Here is a 17755-nt window from a genome sequence, read left to right on the forward strand (position 1 = left end):
TTGTTTTCAATTCCCTTCCTAATAATTCTCAGCATGGCGTTGGCCTTTTTTATTGCAAACGCACACTGTCTTGACATTTTCAGTGAGTTATCTACCTTCATTTTCACCATCTTCCTAACCTAGTGTCATCTGCAAATGGTATCGGATATTATGCTTCTCATCCCCAATTCCAAATCATCTATGTAATTAAATAGCACCAGTCACAGAATCATAAAATTGGAAGGGACCACCAGGGTCATCTAGTCCAACCCCCTGCACAATGCAGGAAATACACAGATACCTCCCCACATATACCCAGTGACACCTGCTCCATGTCCTAATACTATTATTTGTGAGACCCCACTCCTTATTTCCCTCCATTATCTGACATTGTGCTGCTGACCTCCAATTCCAAATTATCTATGAAATTAGATCGCACCAGTTCCAATATTAATATCTGTGGGACCCCACTACTTAGTCCTCTCCATTGCAAGAAGAGTCCATTTATTCCTACCCTCTGTTAGAGGGCTCATCCTCTTATTCAACAACTGCTAGACTTACTCCTGAGCAGGGGTCATTTTGTAGAAAAATAGGTGGTGGAGCTCATCCAGGGATTGTTATGCAGCTGCACATACTATTCAATGGACGAGGTGGAACTCTCAGGAGGAGTTGGAACTCTCAGAAAGGTTCAGGAGCTGTGCTCCTGTGAGCCCCCACTGAATCTGAGGCCTGCTCCTGAGTATTTGGTGAGGTACCCCATAAAAAGCCTTTCGGAAGTCCCAGTATATACTGTCTGCTAGATCACTTTAATCTACATGGTTGTCAGCCTTCTCTAAGAATTCCAAAAGGTTGACGAGACAGGATTTCTGCTCGCAGAAGCCATGCTGATTTTCCCTCAGCAGGCTTTGTTTCTCAATGTATTCAATAATTCTATATTTAATAACACTTTCTACCAATTTGTGTGGAACAGATCTGAATTTGCCTGGATCACCTCTCAACCCATTTTTAAAAAATCATTGTAATGTTTGCAGAATTCCAGTCCTCCGGTATGGTTTCACTGCCATAGGATCACCTGCTGTCAGTCCTATTCTCTTTTAGACTCAAGAAGAACAACCTGGGCAATTGACAAGGAAGGAATAACATGCTAGAAAGCTTTGAGAGAATTCAGGCATATGAACGATGTGGGTTTTGCATACATGGTGTTTCCATGGGAGGGCTCATTTTCCTGGTGGGGGATTTATTTAGGCTTCTCTCCATCTTCTGTGCAGGACATCCACCGTAAGCGTATGGAGAAGGATCTCCTGGAGCTGCAGACCCTCATTGACGTTCACTTTGAGCAGAGAAAGAAAGAAGAGGAGGAGCTCATTGGTCTCATGTCAAGAATTGTGAGTTCTGGACAGCAAAGGAAAGTGGGTAGCTAGGGTTGCCAATCGCCAAGTGGGGCAGGGGATCCCCTCATTTGGAGGCTCTCCCCTCGCTTCAGGGTCATCAGAAAGCAGTGCGGGGGGGGGGGGAAGATGTCTGTTGGGCACTCATTATTTCCTATGGAGACTGGTTCCTGTAGGGAATAGTGGAGAATTGATCTGCAGGTATCTGGGGCTCGGGGAGGGGGCTGATTTTGAGGTAGAGGCACCAAATTTGCACCATAGTATCCAACACTTCTCCTCAAAAGACCCTCCAAGTTTCAAAAAGATTGGACTGAGGGGTCCAATTCTATGAGCCCCCAAAGAAGGTGTCCTTATCCTTCATTATTTCCAGTGGAGGGAAAGCATTTAAAAGGTATGCGATCCCTTTAAATGTGATGGCCAGAGCTCCCTTTGGAGTTCAATTATGCTTGTCACAACCTTTCTCCTGGCTCCACCCCCAAAGTCCCCAGATATTTCTTGAATTGGACTTGGCAACCCTATGGGTAGCTGGCAGCACAATACGATCAGATCATTGCAAGAGGTCCCTAATGAATTAGGACCACATATTTTACAGGACTGTTGTTGACATGGCAGGCTGATTCATGGTGTCTTGCTTTCCCAAGCAAGGCATTCCCACCATCTCTTCCCAGGGCTTGCAGCGGATGTCCCCTCCCCCTCCCAGTGCACCACCTCAGGCCCTCGGCTGCTGCACTCGCCCTCACTGCCACCTGCGTCTATGCTGCTCTCCCCAGACTTGCAGAGGCCATGGGGGGAAGCCAGCACCTCCCTGGTCCTTTTTCACCTGCTGCTGCTGCCCTGCAGCTCCCGTGGCCAATCAATAAACAGGGCGGGTGGGCAGCATTGTCACAGGCTGGCAGGCTTGTCTGTGGGTGGACAGCGACAGTGGGGAAGGAATGAGGGTGGCAGGTGTGCTCCCCGTCCCAGCGTGCCACCTGAGGTCAGAGGCAGGCAGCGGTACCCTTGGTTCAGGCCTGCTGCTGTGCTTGCCCTCACCACCTCCAGCCCCTTGCTGGGCCTGCATGGACTACAGGAGCTGGATGCGTGACCAGAAGAAGCAGGTGGTGGCAGTGAAGACTGGCTGGCTGGCTGGGGGGGCAAAGGGGGTGGGTGGCTCAGAGGGAGGGAGAGAGGGAGCTCTGCTTGTCTACCTGTTTACCTACCCAGTTGCATTTTCCCTTTGCTTTTTCACTCAGGAGAGCAGGATGGCTTGCACTATTCTCCTCCCCTCATGTTAACTTCACAACACCCTTGTGCGGGGGTGGCAGGGTGGTGTGGCAGTGGGTGTGTTCCCTCTCTCATCAAGCCATCTGAGGAGGTCAGAGGCGGGCAGGCCTCCAGCTCCCCCCCAGGTGCATGCTGGGGTAGATTTTGGCTTTGCCCGTGGGGGGCAGGAAGGGCACAGGTAGTGAGGCAAGAGGCTGGGGTGGAGGCCCCCACCTAGGGCACCAAGAAACCTGGTGCCAGCTCTGGGTAACACATAGAAGCAATTTGTTCTCCATGATACATCAAAGGTTCTGATTGTGTTCAGAATGTTTACAAGTCATCTGAGTATGAAAATAAGAGAATTTCATTGAAATTGGAGAGAACACAAAAGTGTAAATCAAGATTTGAGACCTGCCTGGGGCTACCTAGATGACCATATGAAGGAAAGTAAAAGAGATGAAATATCATACAGTCGTAGGTGTAGTACGGTCATGAACTTTTGTAACACCTTATCAGGAGATCAAGAGAAGGAAAAGTCCAGGGGACAGGTTCATAATTGACTGTAGACTAGTCAGCAGCTAGCTGTCAAAATGATTGGCAGTGCAATCTAAAACAGAGTCTGTTGAACTCAGTTTCGAATGGTGTAATTCTGCTTAGGGTTGCTTGGCCAGTGGCAAATGGGATAGCTTAAAATAGATTTCTTAAAATATAAATTGGTTTTTTTAAAAAAAAAAAAGTTAAATATTTTTTAAAAAAATAATATATAGCCTGCTAAAATTATTTCTGAACAGAAGCATTTTTGAAGGACCCATCTTTGAGATTCAGAATATAGAGCAGGATATAAATGTCCTTGTGCACCAACCATCTGTTGGCTATCCCACTACAGATGAATTTTCCAGATTGAAAAGGTTTTTAACAATTATGGAAGAAGAGGCAGGATGTTTAAAAATTTATAAATAAACAGATAAATAAATATTGGACTAATATATGCAACAACTGAATAAATAGGCCTATATCAAACACATGGAGTTAGAAGCTTTTATAGCAAGAACAACAAAAATACCTATTAATTCTATTTCTGTTCTCAAAAGGTGAATAGTTTTATTAGGTTTATTTCCATTGTTTAGTATGGTTGCTTATCTGAGAGTTTTTGGAGCTGCCCCACATGGCTGTCTGTCCAAGCCAAGCCCTGGGCTGAAAAGATCTGTGGATGTTCCTTCCTTGGGCTCAAAAATACCTTGCACCAGCCGTGCTTCAAGCTTTTTCCTGTTCTTGTTCCGCTTTTCTGCTCACCTGGAAAACAGGCAATTTTAAATATATGTACCAGGTTTAATTACAGGCAATGGCAAACCACCCTGTAAAAAGTCTGCCATGAAAACGTTGTGAAAGAAACGTCACCCCAGAGTCGGAAACGACTGGTGCTTGCACAGGGGGCCTTTCCTTTCCTACCAGGTTTAAACCTTCCGATGCATGCGTGGTTTCAGGTCAGAGAGAGTTGTAAACTGATAAAGGCAAAGCACCATAGTATACATTCTCCCTCTTTGGGGATTTGGTGCAGATATAGGAGACCAGCTGCCTTCTCCAACTACCTACTTGCTTCCAGTGAGCCAGTATGCTGTAGTGGTTAAGTGTGCGGACTCTTATTTGGGAGAACTGGGTTTGATTCCCCACTCCTCCACTTGCAGCTGCTGGAATGGCCTTGGGTCAGCCATAACTCTCGCAGAGCTGTCCTTGAAAGAGCAGCTTCTGAGAGAGCTCTTTCAGCCCCACCTACCTCACAGGGTGTCTGTTGGGGGGGCGGGGAGATTGTGACCGCTCTGATACTTTGAGATTCAGAATATAGGGCAGGATATAAATACAAAAAGTATCTTCCGCTCGTGCAGGATTTGCATTTCTGTAAATACAGCATATTACAAAATAAACAATTTCCACATGGTCGATCATCTGAAATAAACTAAACCTACTAGCTTTGCCCTGGAAACATCCCACCATTGGGTGACATTCAGCATAACTAACAATATTGTGCTCAACCATTCAGCCTATGAAAGACCTTCCCAGTGATGCAATTTAAAAAAAAAAATCACACACATACCTCAAGCCCTTAAAAATGCAAATAATTGTTCCTCTTAACTCTCATCATGTCATTGGTTAGCTGCATCATTGCATATGGTCAAATTCAAAACAGAAGCGGTGTGCTTTTACATACTAAGGGGGCAAGCAAAAAAATGACACAATTTAGTAGTGGTCGTAATAAAAGGAAAGCTATATTTATGTTAGGAGATTGAGGAAGAATCGTACTGCTACAGCACCAACCCCAAATCAGACTTTTCCCTGCAGCCACTGTGGCCGGACCTGCCTGTCCCGCATTGGTCTTGTCAGCCACCAGCGAGCCTGCAGCAGACGTGGACTACTGCACCTTTTTAAAATCTTCGTTCGCGAAGTCAAGCCAAGAGAGAGAGAGAGAGATTTATGTTACATCCAATCCAATCCAAATACCTTTATTGGCATAGAAATAAAAAGTACAGCATAGCAAATTTGCATGGAGTTTCAGCTATAAAAACCAGTCAAACATCAAGAAGGGGAGCTAGTCTTTTGCTCCCTGATTGTTATGGCAGCCAAAAGGTACTTTGCAACCAGGCTTGTGATATGGGAACATTGGTCAGATAGTAGAGAAAAAACTAACTTCGCTTCAGGTAATCCATAAAAATTAGAATAGGTTTGATTATACAGTCCTGCACTTCCCCATAAAAATCACAATAAAGTAAGACATGGGCAACTGTTTCAAGGTGCCTTATTTATATTACATGTTCTGATAAAACAATTTTATTTGGTAATTTATGGTAACAAATTATATTTCTTGCATCATTAATAACTTTTTTTATCTATCCCATATATTACTTTCTACCCACCCCTCCCCCTGTTACTTGACCCCCGCCGGTGTTATTTACTTAAAGTACTAATGTTTAAAGGTACCCTTAACTAATAAAACAAAAAATTAATATTCTTCTTTTTTCTAAGACTTAATCATTATCAAAAATTGTCCATTGTCCTTTTATTTTCCACTCTTTTTCTACATATCTTCTGAACTTTTTCCACTCCATCTTAAAAACTTCTAAATCATAGTCTCTTAAAATTCTTGTTAATTTGTCCATTTCACTCCATGTCATAACTTTTACAATCCAATCCAATTTCTCTGGTAATTTTTCTTGCTTCCACAACTCCACATATAATGTCCTAGCAGCTGAAAGCAAGTACCAAATCATAGTTCTATCTTCTTTTGAAAATTTTTCCATTTGTAATCCCAACAGAAAAGTCTTTGCAACTTTCTTAAATTCATATCCCAAGATCCTAGAAATTTGTTGTTGAATTATCTGCCAATACTTTTTTGCTCTTTCACAAATCCATCACATATGGTAGAAAGAACCTTCATGTTTTTTACATTTCCAACATCTGTCTGGCATCTTATTATTCATCTTTGCCAATTTCTTAGGCATCATATACCATCTATATATCATTTTAAAACAGTTCTCTTTAATACTATGACACATTGAAAGCTTCATAGAATTCTTCCACAAGTATTCCCAAGTTTCCATCCGTATTTCTTTATTTACATTAATTGCCCATTTAATCATTTGAGATTTCACTACTTCATCCTCCGTTGACCATTTTAAAAGTAATTTATATATTTTTGAAATTAATTTTTCATTGTCTCCAAGCAGAACCTTTTCCATTTCTGTTTGTTTTTTTCTTATTCCTTCAGTTTTGATATAATTATCCACCAAACTCTTTATTTGTTACATTTGGAACCAATCATATTTATTATTCAACTCTTCAGCAGTTTTCAATTCTATTTTGCCACTTTGTATTTTTAATAATTGATTATATGACAACCACTTTTCTTCACCTATCTCAGCCGTTATTTTTATTACTTCAGCTGGCACTATCCATAACGGTCTTCTCTCATATTTCTTATATTTCATCCATGTATTTAACAAATTATTTCTTATATAATAGTGAGAGAAAAAATTGTCCATCTTCTTTTTTCCATAATACAAATATGCGTGCCAGCCAAATTTATTTCCGTGACCTTCCAGCGCTGAGTTTTTTATTTAACAGCATTATCCATTCTTTTATCTACACTAAACAAACTGCTTCCTGATATAATTTTTAATTCCGTAATTGAAATCCACCTCTCTCTTTTGCATCTGTCAAAATTTTCATTTTGATCCTTGGTTTCTTCCCAGCCCACACAAATTCTGATATTTTTCTTTGCCATTTATCGAATTGCTTACTATCTTTCACAATGGGAATAGTTTGAAACAAATACATTATTCTTGGTAGAATATTCATTTTAATTGCACCTATTCTACCCAGCAATGACAAATTAAGTTTATTCCATTTTAACATATCTTCATCCATTTTACGCCATAGCTTCTCATAGTTATTTTTGAACAAATCAATATTCTTCATTGTTATCTCCACACCCAAATATTTTACCTTGGAGGTAACTTCACAGCCCGTCAGTCTCTGCAAGGCCTGTTGCTTGTTTGTTTGCATACATAAAAATTTTGATTTTTCTTTGTTAATACAAAGTCCCGCTAACTCCCCATATTCTTATATTTTAGCTAACAACAAAGGTGTAACTTGTATGGGATTTTCATTTATAAACATTATATCATCTGCAAATGCTCTGTATTTGTAAGTAAATCCTTTTATTTTTAATCCTTCTATTTCTTTATCTTCTTGAGTCTGCATCAGTAATATTTCAAGAGTCATTATAAACAACAATGGGGAAAGCGGACAGCCTTGTCTTGTACCTTTGCTAATTATCATATCTTCTGTAAGATCTGCGTTTATACATAACCTTGCACGTTGTTCAGTATATATTGCTTTTATCATTCGTATAAAGCTTTCTCCCAGCTCCATTTTCTCCATTACTGCAAACATAAAGTCCCAATTTAAATTGTCAAATGCTTTCTCTGAATCTGCAAAGAATAATGCTACTTCCTTTTCTGGATGTCTTTCATAATATTCTACAATATTTACAACAGTTCTAATATTGTTTCTTATTTGCCTTTTGGGAAGAAACCCCATTTGATCTTCCTTTATAAAATTTATCAAATGTTGTTTAAGCCGTTCTGCCAAGATTCTTGTATATATTTTATAGTCATTATTTAATAGCAAAATTGGTCTGTAATTTTTTACATTCGTGACATCTCTATCTTCCTTTGGAATCAACGAAATAACAGCTTCCTTCCATGTGTTTGGTATTTTCCCTTTTATTCTTATCATGTTCATCAACTTCTGCAATTTCGGTATTAACTCCTCTTTAAAGGTTTTAAAGTATTTAGCTGTATATCCATCTGGCCCAGGTTCCTTTCCATTTTTCATTGCATTAATTGCTGCTTCAATTTCTAGTTTTTCAATTGGATCATTCAAAACTTTTCGCATATTTTCTGTTAAGGGTTCTATTTTTATCTTTTGTAAATACTCATCCATCTTTTCTTTCTTTATTTTAACACCTTTAAACAACTTGGCATAATACTTAAAAAATTCTCTTTTTATTCCCTCTTGGCTAACCACCTCTCTTCCATCTACCACAATTTTATTAATAATTTTATTTTCTCTCTTTTTCTTCAGTTGCCAAGCCAAATATTTTCCAGGTTTGTTTGCTCCCTCAAAAGATTTCTGCTGCAATCTTTTCAGATTCCATTCCAATTCTTTATTTAACAAATGTCTCATTTGCGTTTGTAGTATTGTAATTTCCCTTACAATTTTCTTTTTCCCTGGCCTTTTTCTCAACTCCTTCTTTTTTCTTTATTTCATTTTGAATGCCCAACAACTGTTTTTCTTTTGCTCTCTTATCTTTATTATTCAAAGTAATCAATATTCTTCTCATTACTGCTTTATAGGCATCCCAGACCATCTGAAATTCTATATTCTCTGTCATTCATTTGAAAGAAAGCTTTAGTTTCATTTTCTAGGGATGTCACTATTTCTTTATTCTGTAGTAAATCTTCATTCAATCTCCATCTTCTCAACATCTTTCTTCTGTAGTAAATCTTCATTCAATCTCCATCTTCTCAACTCTTTAGACAATTTTGTAATCCACATTATTGGGTTATGGTCAGCCCCAATTTTAGGTAAAATCTCTATTTTCCTTGTTATAAGGCCTAAATCTTTAGTGCCCCACAACATGTCAATAATGGAAAAAGTCCCGCACTTCAGGATTAAATTTCCTCCATATATCCTCCAAATTTTCTTGTTTAACCAATTCAAAAAAGACTTCGGCAATTTTCCTTCTTTATTATTATTTTTCCCCCAGACCTATCCAGTATATTCTTAATTGTTCCATTAAAGTCCCCCATTATCAAAACTTGGTCATAAGTCAGTTCATCAAATTGTTGTATAATATCTTTTTAAAAAGCATCCTTTGCACCATTTGGTGCATACAGTCCCAATAACAACTTTTTTTTGCATTTAATATTATTTCTACTGCTACAAATCTTCCATCTTTATCTTTAAACACTAATTTCGGCTCCAATTCTTGTTTAATATAAAAAATCACTCCCCTTTTCTTCTGTTCAGCCAATGAATAAAATTCTAGTCCCAATTGTTTATTCCATAAAAATTTGTAATCCTTTTGTTTGATATGCACTCCTTGTAAACAAACTATATTACAATTTTGTTTTTTAATCCAATGAAACATTGCCTTTCTTTTTTGTGGTGAATTTAGTCTATTTACATTCCAAGACAATAATATGTAATCCATCATGGTGCAAATTCTTTATGTTCTTCATAAAATCTACACAGTTCCTGTGCGTTTGTAATTGTGGTTTTTTCCCCCTGAAGTTCAAAGCTCAAACCTTCAGGTATTATCCATCTATACCTCATTTCATCGTCCCGTAATTTTTCTGTCAGTTTTTTGTCTGTTCTTCTATCATTTATCACTTGCCTTGGCAACTCCTTCATGATTCTTACTCTGCTGCCTCCCACTATCAATGTCTTTCCAAAATTCATGATTCATGATTTTTCCCACCATTTCTTTTGTCATATTTCTTATGACAACATCTCTTGGTAAATTATTTTTTTTGGCATAGAGTGAGTTCACTCTATACATATAATCATACATATTTTTAGTCTCTTCAGGATCTTCCTCTAAAAATTCTGCAATTATTTTTATTATATATTCTTTCAAGTCACCATCTTCCTTTTCAGGTACTCCTCTCAGACGTATCTGAGTCTCCATCAATTTGCAGTCATGGATTGCCACTTTTTCTTGTATTTTCAACAAGGTGGAGTCATGTACTTTCATTCTCCCTTCTACCTCCTGCACTTTCTTAGATGTTTCCTCTGTCTCATTTCTGAGATCTTCAATATCTTTTTAAATCTCTTCTATAATTTCTTTTTTAGATGCAATTATCATCTCTTTCATGCCTCTCATCATTCTGGCCTCCATTGCCTCTAATTGTTCCTGCATTTTCTCCAGTGAGGTAGCACTTGCACAGGTTTGTTTGTGTTCTGACATTTAAAAACACCGAAAATTTTGATCTCACCAATTTCAAATTTGACTATCAAGTTCAAAAGATTAGAGCTTGCTTTTTTTCAACAAGCCTAATTTCGCTGTCCTCAGAGCTTCCCAGACTGAGATATTAATTTTTAAAGTTTTTAAATCCTTCAAAATGGCGGTCGCGACTTTTTGCTTCTTTTTTAAAAAAATTTCTTTTAAAGGCTTCTAAAGTCCATTATAAACAATATGTCCAATAGTATTTTTCTTATCCTCAATTATTTCCAACAATTTTTAATGTCCCGAACACTTTAAAATTATTTTAATTTTAACCTCCTTGCAATGGCCGCCGATGTTTCTCTATAGTATTATAGTCCTAGAGTAGGCTTTTCATCTGCTACTTCCTGCTTTACTTGCCACCAAATCTCGTTTTTACTGGTAAAGAGTTCTCATGATACTTGACGTACTTCCTGTGTTGATTGTATATGCTGCAGGTCTGTGACGATGGTGCTTTTTTCAAAACCGCAAGTAGACCAAACAATAAATTCCTTCCCACTTTTTAGCACGGTCCGTTAAATTTACAAAGTCCAAATTTCACCTCTTCATCCCTTCTTCTTCCAAGCTTTCTAGATTTCCATTTCCCACTTTCTGAATTTATTCTGTTTAACTGTAAATAGTCCCGGAATGAAAGATAGTAATCTGTACCTTTTCTGCCAATTATCCAGATCCACACCGGTCTTGTGTAGCTTTAGATGTTTAGTAATGTCCAAGAAGGTTAGGATTCTGTCAAGCTTATGTCAAATAAATGACTCTGAGAACTTCTGCAGATGATGAAAATGCAACTCTTCTCCGGAGAACCCTCAAAGGAGCCCCCCCACCCGGGACTTCCTTTTAGCCAAGGTAAATCTCCTCAAAGTTTTCGGTGCATATCTTGGACTAATCTCTAACTGAGAAAAGTAGGCAGTAGGCATTAATTTGCCTTCCACTACCCCAAACAGAAGTTCCAGCCTGCTCCGGTTATGAGAAGCAGCTCAGCATTTTCTTCCCTGGAAGGCATTTATTTTACATGTTAAAAGGCAAATTAGTTGAACAGGAAAAACTTCTGGGAAAGAAATGCCCTCATTTTGACCCAGGTTTATTAGCAATAGAATAATTAACAGGCATCACATTCTGACATGTTACTGTTTTATGGTTTCTCACGCTAATGCAACCCAGATCAAAGGTTTTCTGAATTTGTAAATTTTACTGTTCTGCTATTGGACTTTAACTTTGTACCACTATTCCAAACCCCACCAGCTATATGTGGCTCTGCTTACTGTACCTCATTCCTCATCTGAAAACGTGTGCATGCACATGAAAGCTTATGTTCTGAATAAAACGAAGTTGGTCTTAAAGGTGCAATCAACTCCTATTTTGTTCTATTCTCATCATTGAAAGTCCCCTGTCCCGAGACACTGATTTACATACATGGCTATTCCCAGTGACAGGGAGTTCCACAAGGCCACTATTTTATTATCCTCAGTTTCAAGCCTTCTTTGCAAAAGCCTGAACAGCCTTTTGTGCTCTTGAGTAGGAACACCGCCGAGCAGAACGTGCCGAACAGCAGCGGGTCCGCACCGAGAAAGAACGGGAGCGACAGGCCAAACTAGCTGTAAGTGCTATCCTCCTGGGGGAGAGGGAGGCCTCTGCCTGGCTGTTGGGAGGGGAAATTCAAGAAAGCAAAAATAAATAGCAGACAAATGAGAAAAAAGAAAAAGCATTCTGAATGTGTGTGTGGATTAGTGGCTCAAGCAGGGAGTTCTAGCTCCGGGAGTGCCAATAGAATGGTTTCATCATCTCCTTACCTTTGGTTAATGGGTTCCATGTTGCTGTCGTGTGCAGGAAGAAAAGATGAGGAAGGAGGAAGAAGAAGCTAAGAAAAGGGCTGAAGATGATGCCAAGAAGAAGAAAGTGCTCTCCAATATGGGAGCTCATTTTGGTGGCTACCTGGTGAAGGTAAGCTGCCTAGGGAAAGTAAGGGGTACAAAGCCTGCCCCATCCACATATTTTTATGAGCATGACCCCATGTTCCCAGCAGTGAGAGGTTTCAGAGGCTAGTGCTTACTTGGGTGGGCTCTAGGGTGCCCATTTGCCTGCCTGTGCCAGGAGACCTCCAGGCAATGGCAGCCCTTGTGTGCCAATGCTCAGCTGAGAGGTGGGCAGAAACTGGGGCAAAACAGAGGAGGAGGATCATCCTGGGGAGAAAAGAAATCAGAAAAATAAGGCCTCATCTACTTACAGCAAGTTTTGACCATAGACTTTTGGATGATCCCTAGAGCTACCCAGAACAGACAAAGGTAACTAGTAATCATGAGAACTCTATGGTAATCTTTCCATATTTTCTCCAGCATCTATGGTCTTCTTTGTAAGGAAAAAATAAGTTTAAACAAAGAAGAAGTGTGTGTGTGGGGGTTCCCTTTCTACTCCTGGGGTTCTGCCCCCTACAAATGCATGGACTTGGTTGGGAAATCTTCAGATAAAACACACAGGAACAGGGAAATAATCAACTCCAAGCAGAGAAACCTGAAGGAATCTATTCAGTATGGGGTTAAGTGACTAAGCAGCTTCCTTCACATCCCATCACTAGAGAGGGAGGGGGACACATTTATTAATTTCAACAGCCTTTGTTTGCCCACCATCTTCTAGGCAGAGCAAAAACGTGGCAAGAGACAGACAGGCCGTGAAATGAAAATCCGGATCTTATCAGAAAGGAGGAAACCACTGAACATAGACAACTTAAACGAACAACAGCTGAGGTTGGTAATATAACTGGCAAACAGAAATGGGAGGGCTGGTTGTAGCTTTTTTGAAGATGAGCATAGGGACTTGTCAAAGAATTCTTGACCCACAACACAGCCTGCCTTTCTCCATCTAGGGACAAGGCCAAGGAACTGCATGACTGGATCAGTCAACTAGAATCGGAGAAATTTGACTTGATGCAAAAACTCCAGTGTCAGAAGTATGAGGTAGGAGCTGGCAGACAAATGGAAAACCCTTTCTGCTTTTGTGGGAGCCTATCCAAGTCCAAAACATGCCCTCCCAGAGTGACACTATGAAATGCAGAAATGCCACATTGTGCATCTTGTCAGGGCAATGTCAGTACAATGTTCCAGTGCAGGCAAAAAGGAATCATATTCTTATGTAACTTTTATCTCATGATCAGCCATGGTTTGATTAAACTTTCATGAGTTGTGGCATCCAGATAGGTTTCGACAAACTGGGGGTTTATCAGTTTGTATCCAAAGAGGACTTCAAGCGGGGTTTATCACGGGCTTATTAATCATGGTTTTGTAGTAGTTGTCATGTACTGTGACAAACGGTTGAGCAACTGGGCCCATCGCTGCTAACTGGCTACAGAAAGAACAGCATGGGGAAGATGCCGTCCCTGCTGGGAGGACAAAAAATCAGGCGACTTTGGCTTCCAGCCAGGATTGGCTGTTTATATCTGGTAGACAAATTGGAGTTTGCTGCACAAACCACAGTTTAAACCAAAGGCCCCCAAAGTTGGCAAACCTCATTAGAATTCTTAGTTCCCTTTTGCTTCTTCTCCAAAACTAGGAAACAGTCTTGACTTTCCTCCACCTCCTTTGAGCAGTAAGTGCTTCCAAAGAACCCAGGAGGCATCTCACCTTTGTGTTTGTAGAAATCCTCCATTCAGAAACAGATCCCTCCACTTTAGAAGGATGCTGGGCTTGTAACTTGCCCAGCATGTTGTGATTGGCTCCACAGTAGCCATTTTGTGATGTGCCCTTTTATGCTGCCACTGTGCCCTGTTTTCAAAATTCCAAAAGTGCCACAGTCTATGTGACATTCAGGTCCCCGGTTTAAACAAATCACAATGCATCAGGACATCCAATTTATTGTGATTGGCTTTCATGGGTTAAGGTCTGTATCAGCAGAAAAAAATGGGCATTTGGGGGACATTCACCACAAGGCCAGCCTGTCTTTTGATTAACAATTAAGGCAGAAGCAGCCATGATGAAGCACAGTCTCCATCAGTCTATCAAAGATAGGGTTGCCAGGTCTCTGTTGGAAAATACCTGGAGACGTTGGGGATGGATCCAGGATAGGGCAGAGTTTGGGGACAGGAGGGGCCCAAGGTTGCCAGCCTCCAGGCGGGGAGTTTAGTGCCTTTTTGGAGTTGAGTGCCATTTTGAAATCTTACTGGAGACTTTCTGTCCCATTTGTCCACTGGGAATTCTATGTGCAGTCTTTGGACGTACTGAAAAAGAATCTTGTGGGTTTTGCAGCCTTTTGCAATTTATTGATGCATCAGAAACAGTTTGATATTTTTTTCTGAGCTTTTGCCTTTGGTTGAGATCTGTGGCTGGAGCACCCTATGCTAGGAGAGGATTCAAAGCAGGAATAATCAGATCAAACTCCTGTTTATTGGGACTCCTTTGATGGAATTGTGAAACTTTTGGGGAACTGTTATTGCTGTTTAGTCAATAACTAAAGAATAATATGTTCAAATATTGAACATATTTGTATGATTTTGTTTCAATACATTCTTCAGTCACTATAACTTTGGTTGTGCTGTCTTTAGCCTCCAGGTGGGGCCTGGAGATCTCCCACTTTTACAACTGATCTCCAGCTGGCAGAGATCAGCTCCCCTGGAGAAAATCGCTGCTTTGAAGGGTGGACTCTATGGCATGGATCCATGCTGTAGCCCCTCCCCTTTCCAAACCCCATACAATGCCATAGAGTGTACCCTTCAAAGCAGCCATTTTCTCCAGGGAAGATCAGCTATAAAAGCAGGAGATCTCCAGGTCACTCCTGGAGGCTGGCATACTTAGCTCAAAGATAAAGTGCTTGTTCGGCCACAATTTGATCAAGGGGAAGGGGAATGTAAACAAAGCCACTATTTAGTGTTTGTTAAAAGCTCCAGCTTCCCTTTCACAAAACTGAGCTAGCCTTGGGTTAAATTCCCCGCCCCATTTGGTCTCGGCCCAAGTCTATTAACCTTGTGCAGACTGCCAGAAATCATCCTTCTGAAATCTATTTTGACGTCAAAGTTATACATTAATTTATGGGGCTATTCTTTTTTCCCGTATTGGAGCTGCCATCTGCCCTTCCCAGCATAGATAGGCAAATAAACTGTACCATAAACTAGGGCAAGTAGCTGAATTATAAGGAAGAAAGCTGACAAAATATCTCCTCCTCCCAACAAATAAATAAAAGTCAAGGATTTTTCGTAGCTGTGGTTTTCCTGAACACTTTAATTATATTAACTGCGATTTCCTCAACTTTTTTCCTTCCCCAGATCAATGTTCTCTACAACCGCATCAGCCATGCTCAGAAATTGTAAGTGATCTTTCGGTGTGAGCAACAAATGCTAAAAGAATCACTCTCCTCAACTAGGGTTGCCAACTCCAGGATGGAAAAACCTGGAGCTTTGGAGGGCAGAGCCTGGAGAGGGCAGAGTTTGAAGAGGGAGAGGGGCCTCAATAGGGTCCAATGCCACAGAGCCCACCTTCCAAAGCAGCCTTTTTCTGCAGGTGGAACTGATGCCTGTCACCTGGAGATCAGTTGTAAGAGGGGAGCTCTCTAGCCACCACCTGGAGGTTGGCAACCCTATTCTTAACCCAGCTACATTTTCATAGCCACAACTGTGTGCACGGACACAGTTCAAAGCCAGATTCCTGAAATCTGGGCACAGAAAGCGCAATTGGCACGGGAAAGGATACTTAAGTTCAAGTGAGGGACTGTATTGTTCAAATTCAAAACTTTTGGAATGGGATTTTTGAGTTCCAAATATTGTCTGGGAGGAGTTACAAGACCTCCCACCTAAGCACAAGTCTTTGCACTGGCCCAGACTTAAAATCCACTCATAATACTACAAACTCATTGCAGATATTAATATAAAAAGAGTCCTGTCGGATCAAATTGGTGGTCCATCTACTCCAGCATCCTGTTTCCCAGTGGTTCCCGGAAGGCCTTCTTCAGAGGTCAAGGGGCCAAACTTCCCCCTACTACAGTCTCCCAGCAATTAGTATTAAGCAACCTGAGGTCCCATTGGCCATCAGGGCTAATAGCTATCAATGATCCTATCCTCCATGAATTTACCTTATCTTTCCTAAAAGCCCCCGAAGCTAATGGCTAGCAGCACACCCCATGACAGTAAGTTCTATAAGGTAAACTACATATTTTGTAAAAAGAAAAAAAAGAAAGCTCCCCCTCTCTTTTTCTTCCTGTCCTGAATCTACAGCCCATCAATTTCCATTGGCTTCCACAAGTTCTAGTATTTGTGGGAAAGAAACAAAGTCTTTACTTGCTCCAGATCCCACAATTACTTTATCAGCCTCCGCATGTCTCCATCACCCGTTCTCTTTATTCAACATCACCACTTCTTTTTGTCATATTTAGTTTGGCACTAGGGAATTGCCCATACGTGTGCAGGGTTGTAAAAGCACAAACAAACATCCGAGAAACTGTACGTAGTACTCATGTGTAGTTCCATTATGAGTCACTCACTTCTTGTTTGATCTCTGCTCCTGTTACGCTCGAGTTACGAGTAACAGGAATGCAGAATATCTCACACAGGATAATAATCTGGGGTTTTTTTCCTTGCAGCAAAAAAGGGGCTGGTAAAGGACGAGTTGGCGGCCGCTGGAAGTGAAAAAAAGAAAGTAACACTCTCCAGTCTGATCTGGAGCCTTCACCAGCAGCAGAAACGACTGTCCATGGTGTCCTGTAGTTTCCCCTGACCCTATTCTGCACTGAAAATTAACCAGCTTCCCCTCTATCCATTCTCCTCCACTTCCTTTACACGTACCCTTAACACATTCTTTGTCAAAAGCTGCACACAATAAAGCAAACTCTCCCTCTCTTTCTGTGGAATCTCTTCCATTGTTTCAATTTCTGTCTGTTCATAGGGACCAAGTACAAATCAGATACTGTCCTTTTTTAGAAGAAAGAATGGAAAATACATGGTGGAGAAGAATCTTGAGGGGCAGGTGGATTGGGCAGCATTTGGACAGATCCACACTACACCCAGACAAGATGTGAGAGATTCATGAAAGGGTCTCCTAATGGGTTGAATCCAGGCCTCTTTCCCACTGGTAGAAAAGGGAGGAAGAAGTCCCTTTTGCCTCCCTAACGGGCCCTGCTGAGACTCATGGGACTTGCAAGGACAAAAACCATGTGGGATGAGGGCTGTAATAAGGAAGGTACGTGGGTGAGAGTCAGCCAGAATAGCTGGCCAGATCCAAGAATATTAGCCTTAATAGGGGGAATTGGACTCAGGCCTAATAACCACTCAGGGAGGAGAAGAGGCACTTTCTGTTTGGGATATGTCAGGGGGAAGGTGAGGATTTATAAGAACACACACACACACCAGTAGCTGGCACACAGTTGCTCTGATCCAAACTGGGACCCTCCAGACAATGCCAAAGAATCCATTACAGGTTTCTAGCATCTTTGGTCCACTGAGGCCGTTCATTCTCTCTGCCACCGTCTTTCGCAAATCCACTTATATTCTCTAGCTGGCAAACTAATTACAGCTGTCCTGCAGGGCCAACTAGTGGCTATATTTATTATTGCAACACACAATCCCCAGTGGCTCCTCCCCTGACGGCATTTCAGCTTTGGAATGATTTCT

At 40.9% G+C, this 17755-nt stretch overlaps 1 protein-coding gene across 1 annotated transcript in view; it reads left to right on the plus strand.

The window, feature by feature from the left end:
- TNNT1 (troponin T1, slow skeletal type) overlaps positions 1-16984 on the plus strand; it is a gene marked incomplete at its 5' end in the record, with an annotated part of 32666 nt that extends 15682 nt beyond the window's left edge. Inside the window, 7 exons of the mRNA XM_060254991.1 lie at positions 1248-1364; positions 11690-11767; positions 11998-12111; positions 12802-12911; positions 13031-13121; positions 15419-15459; positions 16729-16984. Of these exons, the coding sequence (XP_060110974.1) occupies positions 1248-1364; positions 11690-11767; positions 11998-12111; positions 12802-12911; positions 13031-13121; positions 15419-15459; positions 16729-16774 (597 nt within the window). The remainder of the gene's footprint in view (positions 1-1247; positions 1365-11689; positions 11768-11997; positions 12112-12801; positions 12912-13030; positions 13122-15418; positions 15460-16728) is intronic.
- Between the last annotated feature and the right edge of the window lie 771 nt (positions 16985-17755).

This window comes from Heteronotia binoei, chromosome 15 (genome assembly GCF_032191835.1).
Source record: "Heteronotia binoei isolate CCM8104 ecotype False Entrance Well chromosome 15, APGP_CSIRO_Hbin_v1, whole genome shotgun sequence".
In the NCBI taxonomy this organism is placed as follows: domain Eukaryota; kingdom Metazoa; phylum Chordata; class Lepidosauria; order Squamata; family Gekkonidae; genus Heteronotia; species Heteronotia binoei.